We start from the raw sequence: 17932 nt of genomic DNA, 5'->3' as shown, positions 1-17932 counted from the left end.
TTGTCGAACGCCAGGTGCCCAGTGTAACTCTCAGACGTGATATCCTGGGCTTAAGTGCTATGGGGTGAATCCTCTACTGAAGTAACGATCAAGACCATTTTTTTAGGATCTCATATGCACACCATGTTTTTATACAGAGCTACAAACTAGAAGTGTATTTCATGACCGCTGATTGCTTTTTTTGGTGAAGAAAACTTTAGCCGTTTCCCTCGATAAACCTGTCGTGCCACCACAAAGGTCACCTCATAACAACAAATTTCCTAACCTGTAGGGAATGTCAAATAGAATGTCACATTTGAAGTTCTGCAGAATGGTTGAAGAAATGGCTGTTAGAATATTGCTACGTAGTGTTCTGAGAATGACGGAAGAGGAACCCGTCATTCATTGATTTGAGGTCAAAACGAAAGCATACTTTCAGGAATCTAGCTGTAGATGTCTAGGATACCCATAAACACTCCATTTCAGGCGAGTGGGTAACTTTCATCAGAATATTGTCATGGGATGAAAATTTGTGAGGCAGATGGCGTCTACTTTGCTCATCCGTTCACCGCCTGCCTTAGCACTTACCAATACATAACTAAAGAACTTACATATAAATGAGTGTGGACCAACTAAAAAATAACAGACATGGAAAGAATCCTCACGTGTTTCACATAAAGGGCCCACGAAGCCCTCCTGACACATGCATTCAACACCGTCGAGAGTGTTAATACACGTTCCTCCGTGCATGCATGGGTTATCTTCGCAATGATTTACTGGTTCTTGACAATATTTTCCTTGAAAACCACTACTGCATACACACATGTAACCCATGCCCTCGTCCTCTGTTTTCACGCAGGTCCCGTGGGGGCCGCAAACTCCCCAAGGAGAACTGACTGCATGTGTTTCTTCAGAGAGAGCAGTGTCGTTCTGTGGGACAGTTTGAGTGAGAGAAGGGTAGACGCTTGACCGGCTTTGCATTGAGGTGAGACATGGATCTGTGACAATGGCACAACCTGCTGGTCCGCAGTATGGACGCTCATGTTCACAGAATTGCCCGTAATGTTTTGAAGAACATTTGCAATAGAAACCATTCGGCACAGTGTAGCAGTATGCAGTATTTTGACACGGATTTGGACTGCAGCCATTCGTCGCAATCTGAACAGAATATGAGGAAATTTCCATTAGCAAAGAGACCGGACTTACAGAATGCGTGCAGTTTCATGCCACTTAGTAATTCTTAATCTCTAAATCGATTTCGGTCGCTAAACCTATTTCACTAAAGTCACTCAAAATATGTCAACAACTATCCAAGACAATACCTTATGGTACGAATGTATGGATAGTTTTTCTCTCAACTACTTACCTCACAGTTATGACCGGTGTACCCGTTCGGACATTCGCAGCGATATCCTCCAGTAATCTCGTGACAAATGCCATTATTTTGGCATGGCTCACTGGTACACTCACGATTGATTTCACAGTGTCTTCCGTAAAAACCTTTCGGGCAAGTGCAATAGAAATCGTCCACCAAATCCTATAAGCAATAGGAAATGACACGGTGAAACTCGGTGTTTGGGCGTTCCGACGTCCTGATTAGACATCTTTGATAGTCTACAGCTAATCGACTTAAGTGATTTCTCTCTCGCAGATTACTCGCAGTTTTTGTCGTACTTCAAATTTTGACCCAAAATATCACATATGCCACTTGCTTATTGCATTTGAACCTGTCTACAAGCACAAAATATGGCTACTGAAATTTTGAACCATGCTATATTTATTCACCATGTGAAACGAAACCTGACATCTGGTAAGTTATCATAAGGCTGAATAAATTTACAGTGCCATACCTGTATCATCAGACTTATTTATCACATGCAGTCTACATTGGTCTATTAGGATTGCACTCAGGAGCATGGATTAACCCGATTTGTTGGGCTTGGTGTACACAGGTTTCCTAGGTATTTCTTGATTTGTATTCACACCACCATCGCCTGAACGGTCATCTTCTGGTTCTGGCGTAATTGTTCTGGTGAGCCCCTTTTGTGTGGACTCACTAGAATAATTTCTTGAATTATTCCTGATTGTTAAACCTAGCTCTAGAAATGGAATGCTGAAACAGTCTCATATATTTTTCCCCACAATTTCTCAGTAGTCGTACTATAACTGGTAGTGTGTGTGAGAATGTAAGATAAGTTTTTCGCAGCACAAATTTACTACGTTTATTCGTACAGCACGTTGGATTAAGAGTAGGATGAAGAGTTGGCGGGAAAACGGATAAACGAGACGTTAGCTTTACAGAACCACGGCAACAAAACACTGGACGAATGGTCCTCTATGGCATTCAAACACAAACCTATTAGATAAGTCTTGATGTTGAATTGTTCTAACGCCTCGTTCCGGCTGAAAAACTTCGGAGCAGCTGAGCATTATTAACCGTGTTTGGTTTGATAAGTCCGAGATAACTTTTTCAGTTACAGGATGAATTTCTTTACAATTCAGGTAATACGATAATGTGTAAACATAATAATTATAATCAACCTTCATTGTGATGCATCCTCTATGATAAGAATTCACTAATTACATCTACTTCACCTACAACGGACAGTAGACACTGCGAAGACTATTACGAAGAGTCGAGTCAACAGGAGGCCAACATATTTAATCAGCGCTTTTGTGTGAAGAAAACTGGTCATGGAATATTTGTTAGAAAAATCTTAGTGGAAATTTAATCAAAGTCATTCTGATTAGGAAGACAAAATTAGTCTTTTGCGCACTTAAGATACGGACTGGAAAGTTACGCCTACCCTGACACTTGTAACTACATGTCGAAATTTTCGATCTTCATTACTGCACGCACCCGAAAAAAAGGACATATTTTTGCGTCCGTGAAGGCAAATACTAACTTCTCGTAATTGATGTATTCTTATGGACGAACCACAAACGGAGGATCTGAAGACAAACAAATCTGAGCCTCGGTACTCTGCTGAAAACCACGGACAGATTAGTAATTAGTCACGGTAACTGTGACACTTTATTTTGAAGGCTATCCAGGAAAATGATATTGATATGCCTTTTTATAAATGGATGAACGGTGAAAAACATTACCTATGTTAGGATGAACTGTTCTTTTAAATGAGTAGAGTTGCAAACGATAACAAACCTGACAGTCTACGGGAAACTTACATGACACGTTCCACCGTTCTGACACTTATCCACACAGTCATCAATATCTGTTATGGGAGAGACAGAACATGAGGCTTCCTGAACACAAAACATTCTCTGATTACACATACATGATGAAGTCTGTCAAATGTGTGAGTCTATAGGGATGCGTAAAAATGTTGTGTAGAACTGATAATTAGCGAAAATGGAACGAAAATATTATGTCTCGAGTTATACTCTTGTAAAGTAAAAACGGGCCGCAGTTAATCCTGGACAAAGTTAAACTTTATGACATGATTCATCTGTCTTCCCAACCTCACAGGTAGCGCCGTTTCAACAGAAAAAATATACATTTAGAGCAAACATAAACCACACTTTGAGTTTCTTCATTACAATGGAATACTGGAAGCCTTATACTGCTTTTATGTGAGTAAACATGTCGAGCGCAGTTTCCGAATAACTCCTTGCAATATATCTTATCGCCGATTATTGATGAAATTATGCAAAATCTCCATTTAGCCATCTATTAGATGCTTTTAATTGGTTAGGATATTCATCTCAGGGACAGGTGAAAGTACTACCAAAGGCCCATAAACTAATGAATACCGCCTACCTCACTTTTACACTGGAAAGATCTTGCATGTTATGGTTAAACATGCCTTCAGCTGTTTTGACATAGCCACTCTTTTGTTGAGGACCGCCTCGAGGGAGTCCCCTTTTCATAACTACCTACGGCTAAGTACGCTGTACATAGCTCTGTTCATACTGAAACTGGATCTGGATTCTCTGTATTGAGGTGGCTACTTTCATATTACACTAGTCATAAAAGTGATGATGGGGAGCTAAAGAGGTTTCAGCAACCTCACAAGCAATGTCTCGGTTAGACTTGTACTGTGTTTGTGTTATAACTTTGAACGATATACTAATTATAAAACGATGACAGCAGTCGTCGTTGCCTTATGATCTTGGAGACTGCGAAAATAAATGTATGCCAGCCTTAACGGTTTTCCAACTTCTCAAACTAAGCCAAAGCATGAGTTTTCGTATCAGCAAGTTACGAGGCAAGACAGAAAACTAAACACTAGGAAAATAGGAAACCTATCGTCATTTCTGGTTCCACCTGCATTTTCAAGACTGAAGTGGAATAGGTAACCTGCACAGACTACCTGTAACCTTGTCCACTGAGTCAACATTTGACTAGAGCAGGACTCCCCCAGAGATGAAGATAATAATTGTTGCCTAATGGTGATATCTTACTCCGTCTACAGCTGCCACAAGTTATTTTAATCGCATTATGCTATAATATAATATATTATGTTGTATTATTATAATATTATACTATATCATATTATCTATTATACTATATTATATTATCTATTATATTATTTTGCTCACTGTGCTATGAAATTTTGATCGGTGGTGGTCTTTCACGGAAAGTCTCGTGTATCACCTTCGCAGGCCATTTGTAAGGCATCTTCGAGGACGGAAGAGTGCACGTACAATAACAGCGTGTTGAGGTAGAAAGGCTGACAACCAAACTAGACTGAAACCTGCCGCACGAGTAAGATATTGGTTGAGACGTTCATTAGTAGTGGAAACTTGTCTTGAGGTCTGATGCACTTCGACAGCCGTGTGCGGACAGACTGACAACAGCGACCTTGTCACGCTGAACACCTAATTTTTCAGAACTCCAAACCACTTCTTTGTCACCGATCACTGTCGAAATCTCGTCAGCATAGTTGGTGATGAGGTTCTTCTACTAAACACTTGAAAAAGACGCGTTATTGCTCATCACTTGTATGGCACCCTAGATGGATGGAGATAATATCGGTAAGCCAGCCCACATCCGTTCAGCTTGTGCACCCTTATTAGGAAAACACCTAAAGACAGAGCTGAAGATATTGACATTTAAATCCAGATTAACTGCCTGCTCATCCTAAGCATCCCGCTGTCCATAGAAACCGATGCCTTATCGATGAGTACCCATCTTATCTGATGCGGTCGCTCGTCAGCCCGCTCATCGGCAGACGTGCCTTTTTCTAGAGACAGTTGCTTATCTGTTGTATTCGGTTACCTCAGCATTTAATGAAGGCGCCAAGACTGCGTTTGGCGTATCATGATTTGACCGGCATCTCTGACAAAACTGATAGTGAACTTCTGCCAAGCATTGCGGAGTAATGTATTACACCTTATCTGGTGAATTTGGTACAGGGTTATCTTACCGACGATATTTTGTTCGCTTACGTTATTTACCAGACTTACTTTTCGTCCCGTTCTAGGAACCCTCTCTCGATTTTAGCCTTACCACACGTAGTTTTGCATCCATAAAGGAATTGTCTTTTCAGGCAAACAGACAGATGATGTGTCAAGCTACAGACCACACGCGAGTCTATATATTGGACTGATGCGAAAACTGTATGAGTATTCCTTTTGTCCAGTCCCCTAAAACTATTAGGAGATGAGTTCAGTCGCTTTAGGTATGTGGTATTAGGAGCGTTTTGACAGATTTCTAATTGAAAGTGCAGAAAGTATTCGAGAAATACACTCATTTGCAAATCAATTTCGTTTTCACGCGAGAGTCAATTAAATCTCTCGTTTATGATGTCCTCCAACTGAATGTGCTGCACACAGGCCGCCTCATGATTCAGTTGGCACGATATTCGAGATATCGCAGTATATTTTCATCACGATAAACGAACAAATTCATGAGTTTTAGTGGCACACAGAATATTAAAAGACGAGATTGCAAGGAAGTAGGTTAGATTTTGAGATCACTGGATTAACCATTGCGCAGGTGTTCCTAGGGAATAAAGTACTTTCTGTACTTTCATAAAGGAAACTACTCACAAGGTTGCTGAAAACACTTCGACAGCCCACGACCGGTTTCGCCCTTCTTGGGGCTCATCGCCTACCTGATGAGCCCCAAGAAGGGCGAAACCGGTCGTGGGCTGTCGAAGTGTTTTCAGCAACCTTGTGAGTAGTTTCCTTTATGAAAGTACAGAAAGTACTTTATTCCCTAGGAACACCTGCGCAATGGTTAATCCAGTGATCTCAAAATCTAACCTACTTCCTTGCAATCTCGTCTTTTAATATTCTGTGTGCCACTAAAACTCATGAATTTGTTCGTTTATCGTGTAATTTGCTGGGGCATGCATTCTATCGCAGTGGACCCACTCCTCGATGGCTTTCTTTCTTTGATTCTATGGAGACGAATATTCACCTCCAGTGGGAGGGGGCGATAAATGTATCTCAAACTCGGCTTGACGCCCTCTCATAGAAAATCCTGGGGGCATACTTCGCTGGATTAATATGCTCCATTTGTGCAACCACAGATTGGCTACAAATCAGACTGCTTTTCAAGTTCCCAAAAAGCATAAATTTTTGGTTTGTCTGATGTGATTTGGTTAGATCCGTCGCAGTTTTTACTATCTACACGCGAGTTTCATGTCACATGTTTATTGTGATCAAAATGCACGCAATTCTACATCTGAAAGGAATAATATGACCAGACTTACACTTGATAAAAGAGGTTAGAGGTTACAATCACAGCTCACAGACCAAATTTCACGTGATTATTTCAAAAGTCTTCGGCTCTGGGTTCTAAATGACCTAGCTAGACCTGGTTAGACCTGCGCAGAGGCTCCCCATTTAATATGCTCGAAGTTGCGTCTAAAACTTACTCTGATCACAGAATTGTCCAGTCCAGCCAGGTTGACAGAGGCAGCTGTACTCGACTCCATTCACCGGTGGAATGAGCTGTGTACAATCCCGTGCATGTACACACCGAGAATTTCCACAGGGCGACCTCAATTGACAGTTGGCCCCTTTGAACCCAGGTGGACACAGACAGCGAAAGCCAATGCCGTCCAGATCCTGGCAAATTCCACCATTAAGACACGAGTTTTTCAAACAGTAGTCAATGTCTATGAAAAAGTATGGAAAGAAGCTACCAATAGTCAGGCTGAAGTTTGAGATTATCCCATATGAGTGCTAATTTATCTGATATTTCAAGCAATTATAAGACATTGAGCGCAATTGATGCCAAGAAGAACTAACGATCCTTTACTTGGCAGATTTTGATGGTGATGTCCATCAACAATTCACTAATAGTTAAACAGAGCTTGAACTAGCACTCCAGACTAATGGTACTGTATCCTCAGGGTTAAGTTTCAGGGATCATAGAAATAGTTTACTTGAACAGATTGAGTCAGCTCGTATCAGAGTTACAAGCATGTGCAAACCATTGTCATTCTATTCATATTGCATCAGCCAAACTGACAACAAACATTAGTCAGCAGGTTAGGTTTGCCTACACGTGCACATACCACAATCATGGGTAGTATCATAAACGACCGAGTCAGCCCAATATAAACTTACTCTTCTCACAGTGGTCACCTCGCCATCCAGGTTCACATTCACACCTGTAGTTATCAGCTCCCTTGGGAACACATCGACCACGTTTGCACGGATTCCAGGTGCAAGGTGCCAACTCTGAAATAATGAATCTAGATTGTCAACTTCTGGTAAAAGGCAGTGTTTGGATGGGGTGTTAGCCGGAAGCCCATTTGACGAGAAATAAAAAGTCTAGGATTCATCGTATTGCTATAGTACACTAGAAGTGTACAAGCCCAAAACACGATGAGAATTAACTTACTGGTTTCGCACAATTCCCCAGTGAAATCTTTTGGACAGCTGCAACTAAATTGCTTGCTTGCAGTCGGTTCATTCTTACAGATGCCCCCATTTTTACACGGTTGATGCCGGCTACAATAGTCCAAGTCTAAAACAAGAGTAATCAAGCAATTAATAATCAAAAGGGCAAAGAGTGTGTGCGGACTGCGATTAATTGGGGGAAGAAGCCGAACAACAGTAAAAATCACTGAAACATGCTAAAGACGATGATTAATGCCCCCAAAGTGTGGCCGACGAAAGGTCTATTCCATCATCATGGTTAGACGGTACTAAGCATGTTGCGACTTCTGTTGCACATGGGCTAACGGAGCTCTGCTGATGGTGCTAGCAAGGAGTGGTAGCCGGGGCTGCTACAAAACGCACTAGGGCACAATGACGATATCACGATATGGCGTGGAGAAAACCGAAAATATCGTTGAATGTTCACAACCTTTTTAGCTGATCCTGTTGTACTTCAGAGCAACGGTAAGGCCAGCAACACAATCTTCGGGACTTTCACTGTCAACTAACAACACAGCATGAGGAAAAGCTGAAGAGTTTGACTGAACGCTTCGGCTGATTACCCAGTCGCCCCTCCAGCCATAAAATACTCATTAGTGACAGCATAACCTCAAAGCCCTTCACCCTCAACTAAGTTGCTCCTAGTCAAGGTAAACTAGTCGAGTTCATCAGGCCTTAGTTGAACAGAAATTCACCACTGGAAACCTACAAAGCCTACAAACCTGAAAAGCCTCGCAAGTTTTCCGCTTAGTATGGTATACCCAGGTATTTCCACTCTATTGGAGTACCTGTATCCTACTACCGATACCTAAAATGTCGACAGAACTATTTGTTAGAACTACAATTTCAGACAGTTTGGCACTTAAGGCACGAACACGCTGACCGGAAGGCCCCAATCAAGGCTTAGTAAACCTGAGAGAACCTCAGCCCTCTTGCTTTTTTAAGGTAGCACAGAAAGTGTGTTACTGATAGACGATTGTTACTACTACCATAGTATTATCGTGACAGATATTACAGCCAAAACCCTTCACATACTACCACAAAGCCACTGCAGAACAGCGAAAATGTCTCAGATCATGCCATATTGAGGAGAATTTCACGCTATATCGTGTTTTAGGGCACCGCCAAATGTTCCAGCGACCAGTTACTGTGTTTCATTGGTGGCGGTACAGCACTTGACTCGCTCCAGGGGGAATAATGTTGGTCTATCTTGAAGGCTGGTGGCGTGCCAGACAAGCTGCTGAATACCCTGACAGTCTATTAACGAGGCAAATAAATGCCCATACCCGAGCATTCCGGGAAATCCAATGTTTTTCTAACGACTTTTACCGATTTCTTTGAAGGATGTGATTTGTGGGAAAACGTCGAGTACTGTCAGCAACTTTCCTTGAGTTCAGGTTATCTGCATCACATGGATCACTTACGCTGATTACACCGATGATGTCGTAGTAGTGAATGAGGATATGGCCTATTCTTTTTCAAATCACTACAGTTTTCAAGTCAAACTGGAAATAAACCTTTGAAAAAGAGATTTTCTTCACTACAAAGTCATGAGTTTCAGTCTAATCTCTTATGTGCTAACGGGAAACCATTTTGCATCCTTTGATCCCATCATCTACCTAAATGGTCAAGCGCGGCAAGAAATATGCGTTTACATCGGCACTGCCAGTATGAGCTTAATGGAGGTGCTCAGTAAGTGGTCTTCAAACGAGGCTCTGTGTGTGCACTGTGACCGTCCGACACCCTCATGAGACCCTGAATTCGAACTGTCGATCTTTACAAGCTTCCCTTGTCTGACCACTGGTGCTTTGGACGAATACACTAAGCAAGCCGGAACGACAGAGTGCCCAACAATGGTGTCAGGGTCTCTAAACTGATCCAGCAGCGCCGAACACTGTTGCTGGGATACGTTTACCTCAATCGGACTCCAAGCTTTGTGGACTCTCTGGGCCACCATTTGGAATAGACCTACCGCAGCGGAAGTCATTTGTAACTTGGCTCTCAACAGTTAGGGCAAACTTTGGGATAATGGGTCTGCATGTGGTTCATGGGGACAAACAGTGGAACAGACCGCTGTGCTCGGACCTTGCGGTCAATCGTGCTTCATGAGCAGAAGTGACCCAGATATTTTCGGAGACAACTCACTTTTTTCAGGAGAGGGCTGTTGTGAGAAAACGAAACTCTAGGTCTGAAATGTTTATAAAATTCTAGTCATGTTCCTTTTAGGCAGCAAACAATGCGCCCCCACACACTCCCAGAAAGATCACACTAGTTTAACCGGCTACCAAATCTTTTCCAAACGTTGCCTGTGACTGGACAGGAGAAACCACCTAAGGTCTTGGTGACCAGTAACCTCATTAGATAAGACGATATAGTCCCATTAAAGGCAATGGGCTATTCAAGACAGGTCAAAACAAATAATGCCTTGCACGAAAATAGTATCACTGGGGCCACACAACTTTGATTGACCACTGAACCTGAATATGTGCCGTCCGAAGCCATTGGTAAGATTTTACATCGATCCGAGGGAACATATTACGCTTGTTCTCAAGGTAACGTTTAGTACGCACAAAAAAGGGATACCCAAACCATCAGCTTGGACATACAAATACGGGAAGGGAGCTAGCATTGCTGCTTTATGCTCGCATCATATTCTGAGTGATCAAAACTCTGCATAAGTTTGCACTGAATTAGTTGACTGAACTAATACATGATGTGTTATGGCTGTAAAACAACAGCGAGTGGTTCTGAGAACATTATATGAATAAATAGCTTAGCTTCGAAAGATTTTCATCGAAAAGTCCTACAAGTCCCTCCCGTGACACTTTGCATCTCCCTTTTTTCTAACTTTCGGAGGAGCAATGGAACGATGGCTCCCACTCCAAAAAGCAGAAGCCTTTGTATGGCCTGATGTGGCGACCATTGTCTTTGATGTTGGCTTTAGTTACGTCCACTGTAGTCGCTTTAGTTGACCATCAGTTAACTAATTGTTCTGTATTGAAGAAAGCGACAAAACCCGGAAATTCTTTGAAGGAACATAATTCAGGTATATTCCATATGTGAGGTATTAACTGTCTAGCCGTTATATGTAACCGCACGTCCTAACGTGGACAATCAGTTTGATCCACCGGAGGCTGATGCACACATCGATACACATGTTAGAGGGTCATCTGTGATTGAGTAAACGTGTAAAAGCATCCAAAAGAACCATTGTGTTTATCAGCAATTTCCACCACTACTTATAAGAGCCAGAACCATTTCCGGTATTTGAGCAGATTCTGGAGACGCAAACGAACTATCATAGCGACATACCTTGGTCACAGAACGGTCCGCCCCAATTCGGCAGACAGCGACAGGTAAACGGTGCATCGTCACACGTTCCGTGTTTGCACCCGGGGTACTTCACGCATTCGTCACAGTATGGACCTTGCCATCCAATGGCACATCTATGAGGAAAACGATGACCAATAATTCACAGTTGGAATGTGCTACATCAGAGTTAAAAACTCTTTAGCTAGGTATCTGAAAAATCAAACAAGATGTTTAATAGCTATATGTATGGTCCAAATCGAACACCGAACTTACTCGCATTCGCCTGGCTGCAAACAATTTCCGTGGTTTGGATGGCAGCCTACTTTGCAGATTGCTGAAAAGAAAATGTGCATTTTTGTGTTCCGTTATTGATAGCATAAAATGGGAATCATGTAACGAAAATCAAAGGAGCATTAGTTAAGTTGGAAGCATGGAAGAGTGAAGAAGACATGCACATGAGGAATTCACAGTGGAACTTTTTGAGACTCCCAATGCCTTGGTTGAGCTTAAACATCCAAACTCATGCCAGACCACCAAGACCTTCCTGCTGTAGTCCGTACCCCTGGTCGATAAATGTTTACAATTCAGTATAATGTGACGAACCAGATTCCCTGGAATACATGTAGTCAATACTTAGTGCCACATTATTATTGTCTTATTTGAAATCGATTTGAAATGAAATTGTGCAGTTTTCTTCTGTCACATTTTATCATACAGCCTGGGAAAACTGATAGATTGTTCTTTTTTCGAAGTGGAACTACTTTCGTGACTGGTATCAAAAACTGAGAGATACCCCAAAGAACTACTCTGTTGTACTTTACTATGCTGCATTTTTCTAGATCCAAAGAAATGTAGCCCGCTTGTGTTAGCTTTTAAAATCACGGCCTACATACATATTGATAAAACCAGTTTTCGGTGGTACAATCAGAAGTTACTCCAGAATTCAATCACAAAAGACTACGTACTTGTACCCCATCAAGGAGGCTATACATAAGCACAAACATTCCTGAAGAAAGAATCCCATAAGGATGAAGGATTTGTATCAATAGTCCCCTATGATGTTTTAAGTCAGCCACAATTTAAGCCTAAATGTCCCAAGAAGAGACTTGTCCTGGTGGATGCGTAGACAGAAAGGTTCCTGTTTAGCAGTCTTCTGCGCGGAAGGGAGGATTACTAAATTCGGTTCTTAAAACCAAAACGCAGTCTCAATATCAACCAAAGGAAACAGCTAGCATGCAGTGAGCTCTCTGACGGAGTGCATGAACGACATGGGGCAATATCCGCGTCATTGTGGGCTGGCATCTGTTTCCGGATTTGCCTGACACATCGAACTACGTCGATGGACCTCGCCCAAGTCAGCGATGCTGCGCTGAGCCACACAAGCCTTCCGGTACATGGTGTACACCCAGGGGAATAAGACCTGATAGTGAACGGTGAAGGGCAGTCCCAAGGCTATCGGAACACTCAGCCAAGGTTTTATAATTGTCAATTTAAGTGGATACCTTTGAAGAGTTGAATCCTATAGTGTTTTCAAAAGCTCATCTGGCGACCCGATTAACTGAAAAGGAGCATCCTAAGCATACACATAACGCTAGCTAGCGCTAAACATAATTCAGCTAGTTTTGCATAACATTGCACACAGAGAATCGCCTTAAGCTTATAAATCCTGGATAGACGGCTTATTACTAACGGACTTTTGCAGATTTATACAAGAAACACAAATAAACAGAGTACAATAGGTTAGACCAAATCACAACTCAAGATATTACTGTACAGTGAAACACAACGGATATGAATAAGTAATAAATAGAAATAAAAAATATCGTTCAGTCTGGAAAGAAAAGCCAGAAACTGTCCCTGAGGAACCAATTAAAACCCTCTACGGTTGGGGTGGCGGACAAAACCAAACAGTTGCTGCCCATTGTGAATGAAGCAGTTTGCTGCCTAGGAGGCCCAGTAGACGCACCAAGCTAATACAACCATTATTCCTTTGTGTCATTAGATATTAGAAATGCTTTACGTACACAACGAATTCGTTCGTAACGACTTCTGGCTTGTTTGCAAATGTGAAAGTCCACACACTATTAGCGATGTTCAAATAAGCTTTCTCCCTTATTTTAATATGAATTAATGTATTGAGGTAGTTATGACGCAAAAAGTATTGATAATGCAAGAATGTAGGAGAATTGCTGTTGGCAAATTTTGGTTACCCTCATCCAGTAGAAAGTTACTTGAAGAGTCCAAGTGGACTATTGACTTTCAAAACTTCCTTTAGATGAAAAATGAGTTGATTCGTCAGCTACACGTTACGGTCTGACTAGCCTTTAATATTAATCGATGTCAACATTGTGTTGAGTGCTTTGCTATCTTAAGACTAAGCTTTCATCAGTAGAAAAACCAGTTTTTGAACATCTGTCCATCTCACAATCTCAGCGAATAATCCTTTCGGCTGACCTGATAACATGTACTGTCATTTTGGACTAGCGATCCGAAATTACAGACTGGTTAGTTGATTTCCATTTTGGGTAATGTCTAATCCAAAAGTCTTCGCTGTGTGGAGATTTGCTTTTCGAACCGAACAATACTTACTTGAGTGACCATTCTCGTCGGAGCCTGTGTAATGTAGATTGCATATATTTGTACGCTGGTGGCGTACATGAATGCCGTTAAGTTCACAGTGATCATTTAGTATCGGCGAAGGAGGAAGTACAAATATATAAGCCGGTGTCCCTATACAAGTAACAATGATTCCCCATTTGTGAAAGAGTAAAGATGGCTTCACATTCTGTGTTGATCGGCCAACTTATACTCATTTAGGCAGACCCATTATGAACGCAACTTGTATTACCACTTCCGCTCACTCTCGCACGGATGATACTACCTTGATTGGTGATGAAACTTTTGCAACCCAGATGTGGTGAGCGAACCGAAAACCGAGCAGCACATCCGAGCAACCCATATTCCTCAACATTGCCAACACACAGTTTTGTACAGACATGAGTGCCAATGATGAGATCGTCGTGATCGCCTGGTGTTCTACCCTGGTAGGTGCAATACCACAGCTTTTTATAGGAAAATATTACTCACTATCGTGTCGTGCGTTTGCTCACCCATTCCTAACAACCTTCCGTAAGCAGATAGATCGAGTTCCATTTGCAAGTGATGCGTAAATAAATTCTGAGCATGAGACACAAAACTTCAAACTTACGTGTATCACATTCGGAACCACTCCAGCCTGGCTCGCAAACTTTATCCCCGTTTGAGTCGCACACGTATTGGGTGCTGTTTTTCAAGCATATCTTGGTGCACGTGTTATTATAATGATCTGGTTGACAAGCTAGCCGGATGCTGAACGTATATCCAGAAACTTGAGTTGTCGTGGTCACATGGTGCCATTCTTTCACGCCAGCAACCGATTGACTCGGGAAATTTGAAACTGGGCGAAGTAGACTCCGATGTACCGCTCGATCAATGAGGTACCTCTTATTGAGTGTAATCATATCATAAGCCTCTACGATGACTGCGAATGAAAGCTGAAAATGTAGATGAAAGAGTTTGTATATACTTATTGATGAGCGCATAAGGGGAACCCGTTCATATCGTTTGCAAAATCACCATGCTTGTTACTATAGTTCCATTCAAAAATCCACACAACGCTATCCCTTGGAGATATCCTGAAGTTTAATGCAGCTTCCCATAAAGGTTCCGGAATCACGAGATGTACAATCGAGTACCTCAATGACGTGGTGTACACTTACGATTTTTCAAGAGAATGTTCATTATCCTATGAAGACCAGTGCTGCACAGCGCTAGGAATATATTAGTTTAACGAAGAATGATCTTTAGCTTTCACTCGAGTCACCTTAATTCTCTTGTTCAGTAACCTGAGAAGACCTACTGAGACATTTAATAAAAGCACCAAGATGGCCTGAGATAAAACGACATATGTGCGGCTATATATTTCTGATTATTCAACAACCGCAGCTGTATTTTTAAACCGGTTTTATTAAGCCAAATGTGATAGTTATCGGTTTTCTAGTTTAACCAATAGCCACTAGGTGACAGAAAGATCCAAACGGACTCCACACACTCCAGCAATGACTGCTGGAAGTAGTTTCAATACAGATGCTTGAATTCGGACGCTATGGTTCCACGAAGCAATATATTCCCTTAGACTCAGTGTTCAGTTTCAGAGACAGTTGGTGGTATTTCAATGGTATCCATGCTGGATATACCAAAACTACAATGTGGACAACAGGTTAGCGTCCATACAACAACAAATTGTCCGTGAAATGCAAACTTAATGAAGTGTGCTTTACGATGGCCACCAATGAATTCATACTCACATCACTCTCGCCTGAACAGTCTTCCTCCTGTCCTGACACAATCATTCTGATGAATCCACATCGAAGGGAGGAAGGAACATTGGACTCGCTTTTCGGTCTTATCAGAAACCATCAGCAGCGCACAGCGTGGACCACGCTGGCGTTTGAACTCCGGACATCTGACATGCGAGCTTGTTACCATTACTCGATCAACGCTGGATGTATGCATATGAATTTCACGTCTGAACGGGAGAACGTGTTCACGCTTGACTGGTGCCCGGCAGATTTCAAGCGTCTGTAGCGTCACCTGACTGAGAAGTCCTGACAGATGGGTCACTCAATCGATACAACCAAGACAGTTACGGAGTCGCCAATGCGGACATCAGGTAAACCAAATTAATCAAGTGTAAACAAGCTCGCCTGTTCTGACATGCAATTTCCGATGCATCCAACGTGTGCTGGTAGGGCACAGCAGCGCACTGGACCACGCTGGCGTTTGAACTCCGGACATCTGACATGCGAGCTTGTTACCATTACTCGATCAACGCTGGATGTATGCATATGAATTTCACGTCTGAACGGGAGAACGTGTTCACGCTTGACTGGTGCCCGGCAGATTTCAAGCGTCTGTAGCGTCACCTGACTGAGAAGTCCTGACAGATGGGTCACTCAATCGATACAACCAAGACAGTTACGGAGTCGCCAATGCGGACATCAGGTAAACCAAATTAATCAAGTGTAAACAAGCTCGCCTGTTCTGACATGCAATTTCCGATGCATCCAACGTGTGCTGGTAGGGCAGTGGAAACACACTAGTCTCGCAAGTCGGATGTCCTGAGTTCAGACCCCGATATGCCCATAGGATGTGCTCCAGCAAGAGCGAAACTCGAGTGCATTGCTTTAGACCTTTGATGCACTAACGAGACTAATTACGCCGACACCGGAGGATGACCATTCAAACGAGAGTGATATGGATGCGAACATTCGAAATCTCATTCAGCCTGAACTAGTCGCTGTTGGCGAGCGCCAAGCAATCGTGGACAACCGTAAGCACAGTCTTCGGATAAGTTCGGAATGAGAAGAAGCAGAGTAGTTGCGCAAGGGCAAGATAGAAACTACTGAATCGAGGGACGTAAGCAAGAATTCTATAAATCCCTGAATCATCCAAAACTACGGCATCATACAATGATATACGTGAAGATTAAAACCAGATCCAGAACTCGGTTTTTCACTCTAGATAGCGCCTAATGAACTCTTTATGGCAAAGTACTAGAAATATACTAGCACATCCAACACGTAAAAAACTGAATTTCTTCGCATATCCATACAATCCCCACTACTCTTAAAGGTTATTTTCGTGACCGTCCCGAAAATAATAACAATAAGGTGGTCGTTCATACTTCAGATTTTCTTCTATGCATGACATTCACCAGCTTGTAGTGTACATGGCTTTAGGAAAGTTCAGTCTTTCATCCTGTTTTTTTTTCAAGATTTTCAGCAATCCATCGATGTACGACTTAACTAAATTGGCAACGCACGTCAAACTTGTAAATTAGTAAATTATCCCCAGTTTTTGGCCGGAATTTAGAAGATGTAGAAGGATCGGACACATGAACCCTCTGTTAGGTGTTTCACATTTTGACCCCACACCACTAGCTGTGTCGATATTTGTGCTGGTTTTTATTTTCAGTTATACACTTTATCGTTTGCAAAGCATCTTACACACTCGTGGAGTGGACTTGTCACTTCGATTGGTCCTCGATTCACACTAAGGCATGTTTAGAATAATCAGTTTTAGTGGGAAAGTTGAAAATTACTGACACTAATAATTTATTACGCACCATTTGAGAAATCTGAGTAAAGAAGTTTTCGATTTTTATCGTTTGCAGGTTCACAGTACTGCACAGACCCTATAACCGATGAACTCTCACCGAGGAACGCTTTTAATCTCCCACAGATCTAGTGCACAGATTTCTTTAAGAACTGCGGATATCAAACTGAGCTGAACAGATAATGAGCTGGTCATGAATTCAAAACCTTAATTACGGAGATTTACATCTGTTCCTTTGCACATTTTACAGCCACATCTCCAAGAGAGACGCCGAATTCCAAAAGTGATACGGAGTATTTCTATTTTACATCCACTGATGTATCAAACACCCGTTTACAACTTTTGCGTGGGTGTGCGTTTACAAAATTGTCCGACACAGAAAGCTTCAGGCAGTGTGCGTATGGTGAGTGAAACCTGCCCTAAAATCTGAACTATCCTGGGCATATCTTTTCTGGAAGGACAAGGAACAATCTTGAGGGCGCCACTGAAACATGCGAACGTTCTCTTTCCTAAAGTAATACTATTACTGGAGATCTTGAATGTATAAATGTCAAGATATCTAAAGGTTTGATGATTTTATGAAGGAAATTTCTTTCTGATGAGTTAAAATTCACTAAACTTATTTCCT

At 42.0% G+C, this 17932-nt stretch overlaps 1 protein-coding gene across 1 annotated transcript in view; it reads right to left on the bottom strand.

The window, feature by feature from the left end:
- Positions 1-17932, bottom strand: part of T265_01276 (hypothetical protein) — a gene marked incomplete at both ends in the record, with an annotated part of 59516 nt that overhangs the window by 17513 nt on the left and 24071 nt on the right. The window contains 9 exons of the mRNA XM_009165261.1: positions 645-1137; positions 1346-1516; positions 3166-3212; positions 6825-7067; positions 7522-7635; positions 7799-7924; positions 11149-11282; positions 11422-11482; positions 14357-14681. Coding sequence (XP_009163525.1) covers positions 645-1137; positions 1346-1516; positions 3166-3212; positions 6825-7067; positions 7522-7635; positions 7799-7924; positions 11149-11282; positions 11422-11482; positions 14357-14681 — 1714 coding nt within the window. The remainder of the gene's footprint in view (positions 1-644; positions 1138-1345; positions 1517-3165; positions 3213-6824; positions 7068-7521; positions 7636-7798; positions 7925-11148; positions 11283-11421; positions 11483-14356; positions 14682-17932) is intronic.

Source organism: Opisthorchis viverrini (assembly GCF_000715545.1).
Source record: "Opisthorchis viverrini unplaced genomic scaffold opera_v5_13, whole genome shotgun sequence".
NCBI lineage: Eukaryota > Metazoa > Platyhelminthes > Trematoda > Opisthorchiida > Opisthorchiidae > Opisthorchis > Opisthorchis viverrini.
The sequence above is the reverse complement of the archived record's forward strand: the minus strand, read 5'-3'. Positions and strand labels throughout refer to the sequence as shown.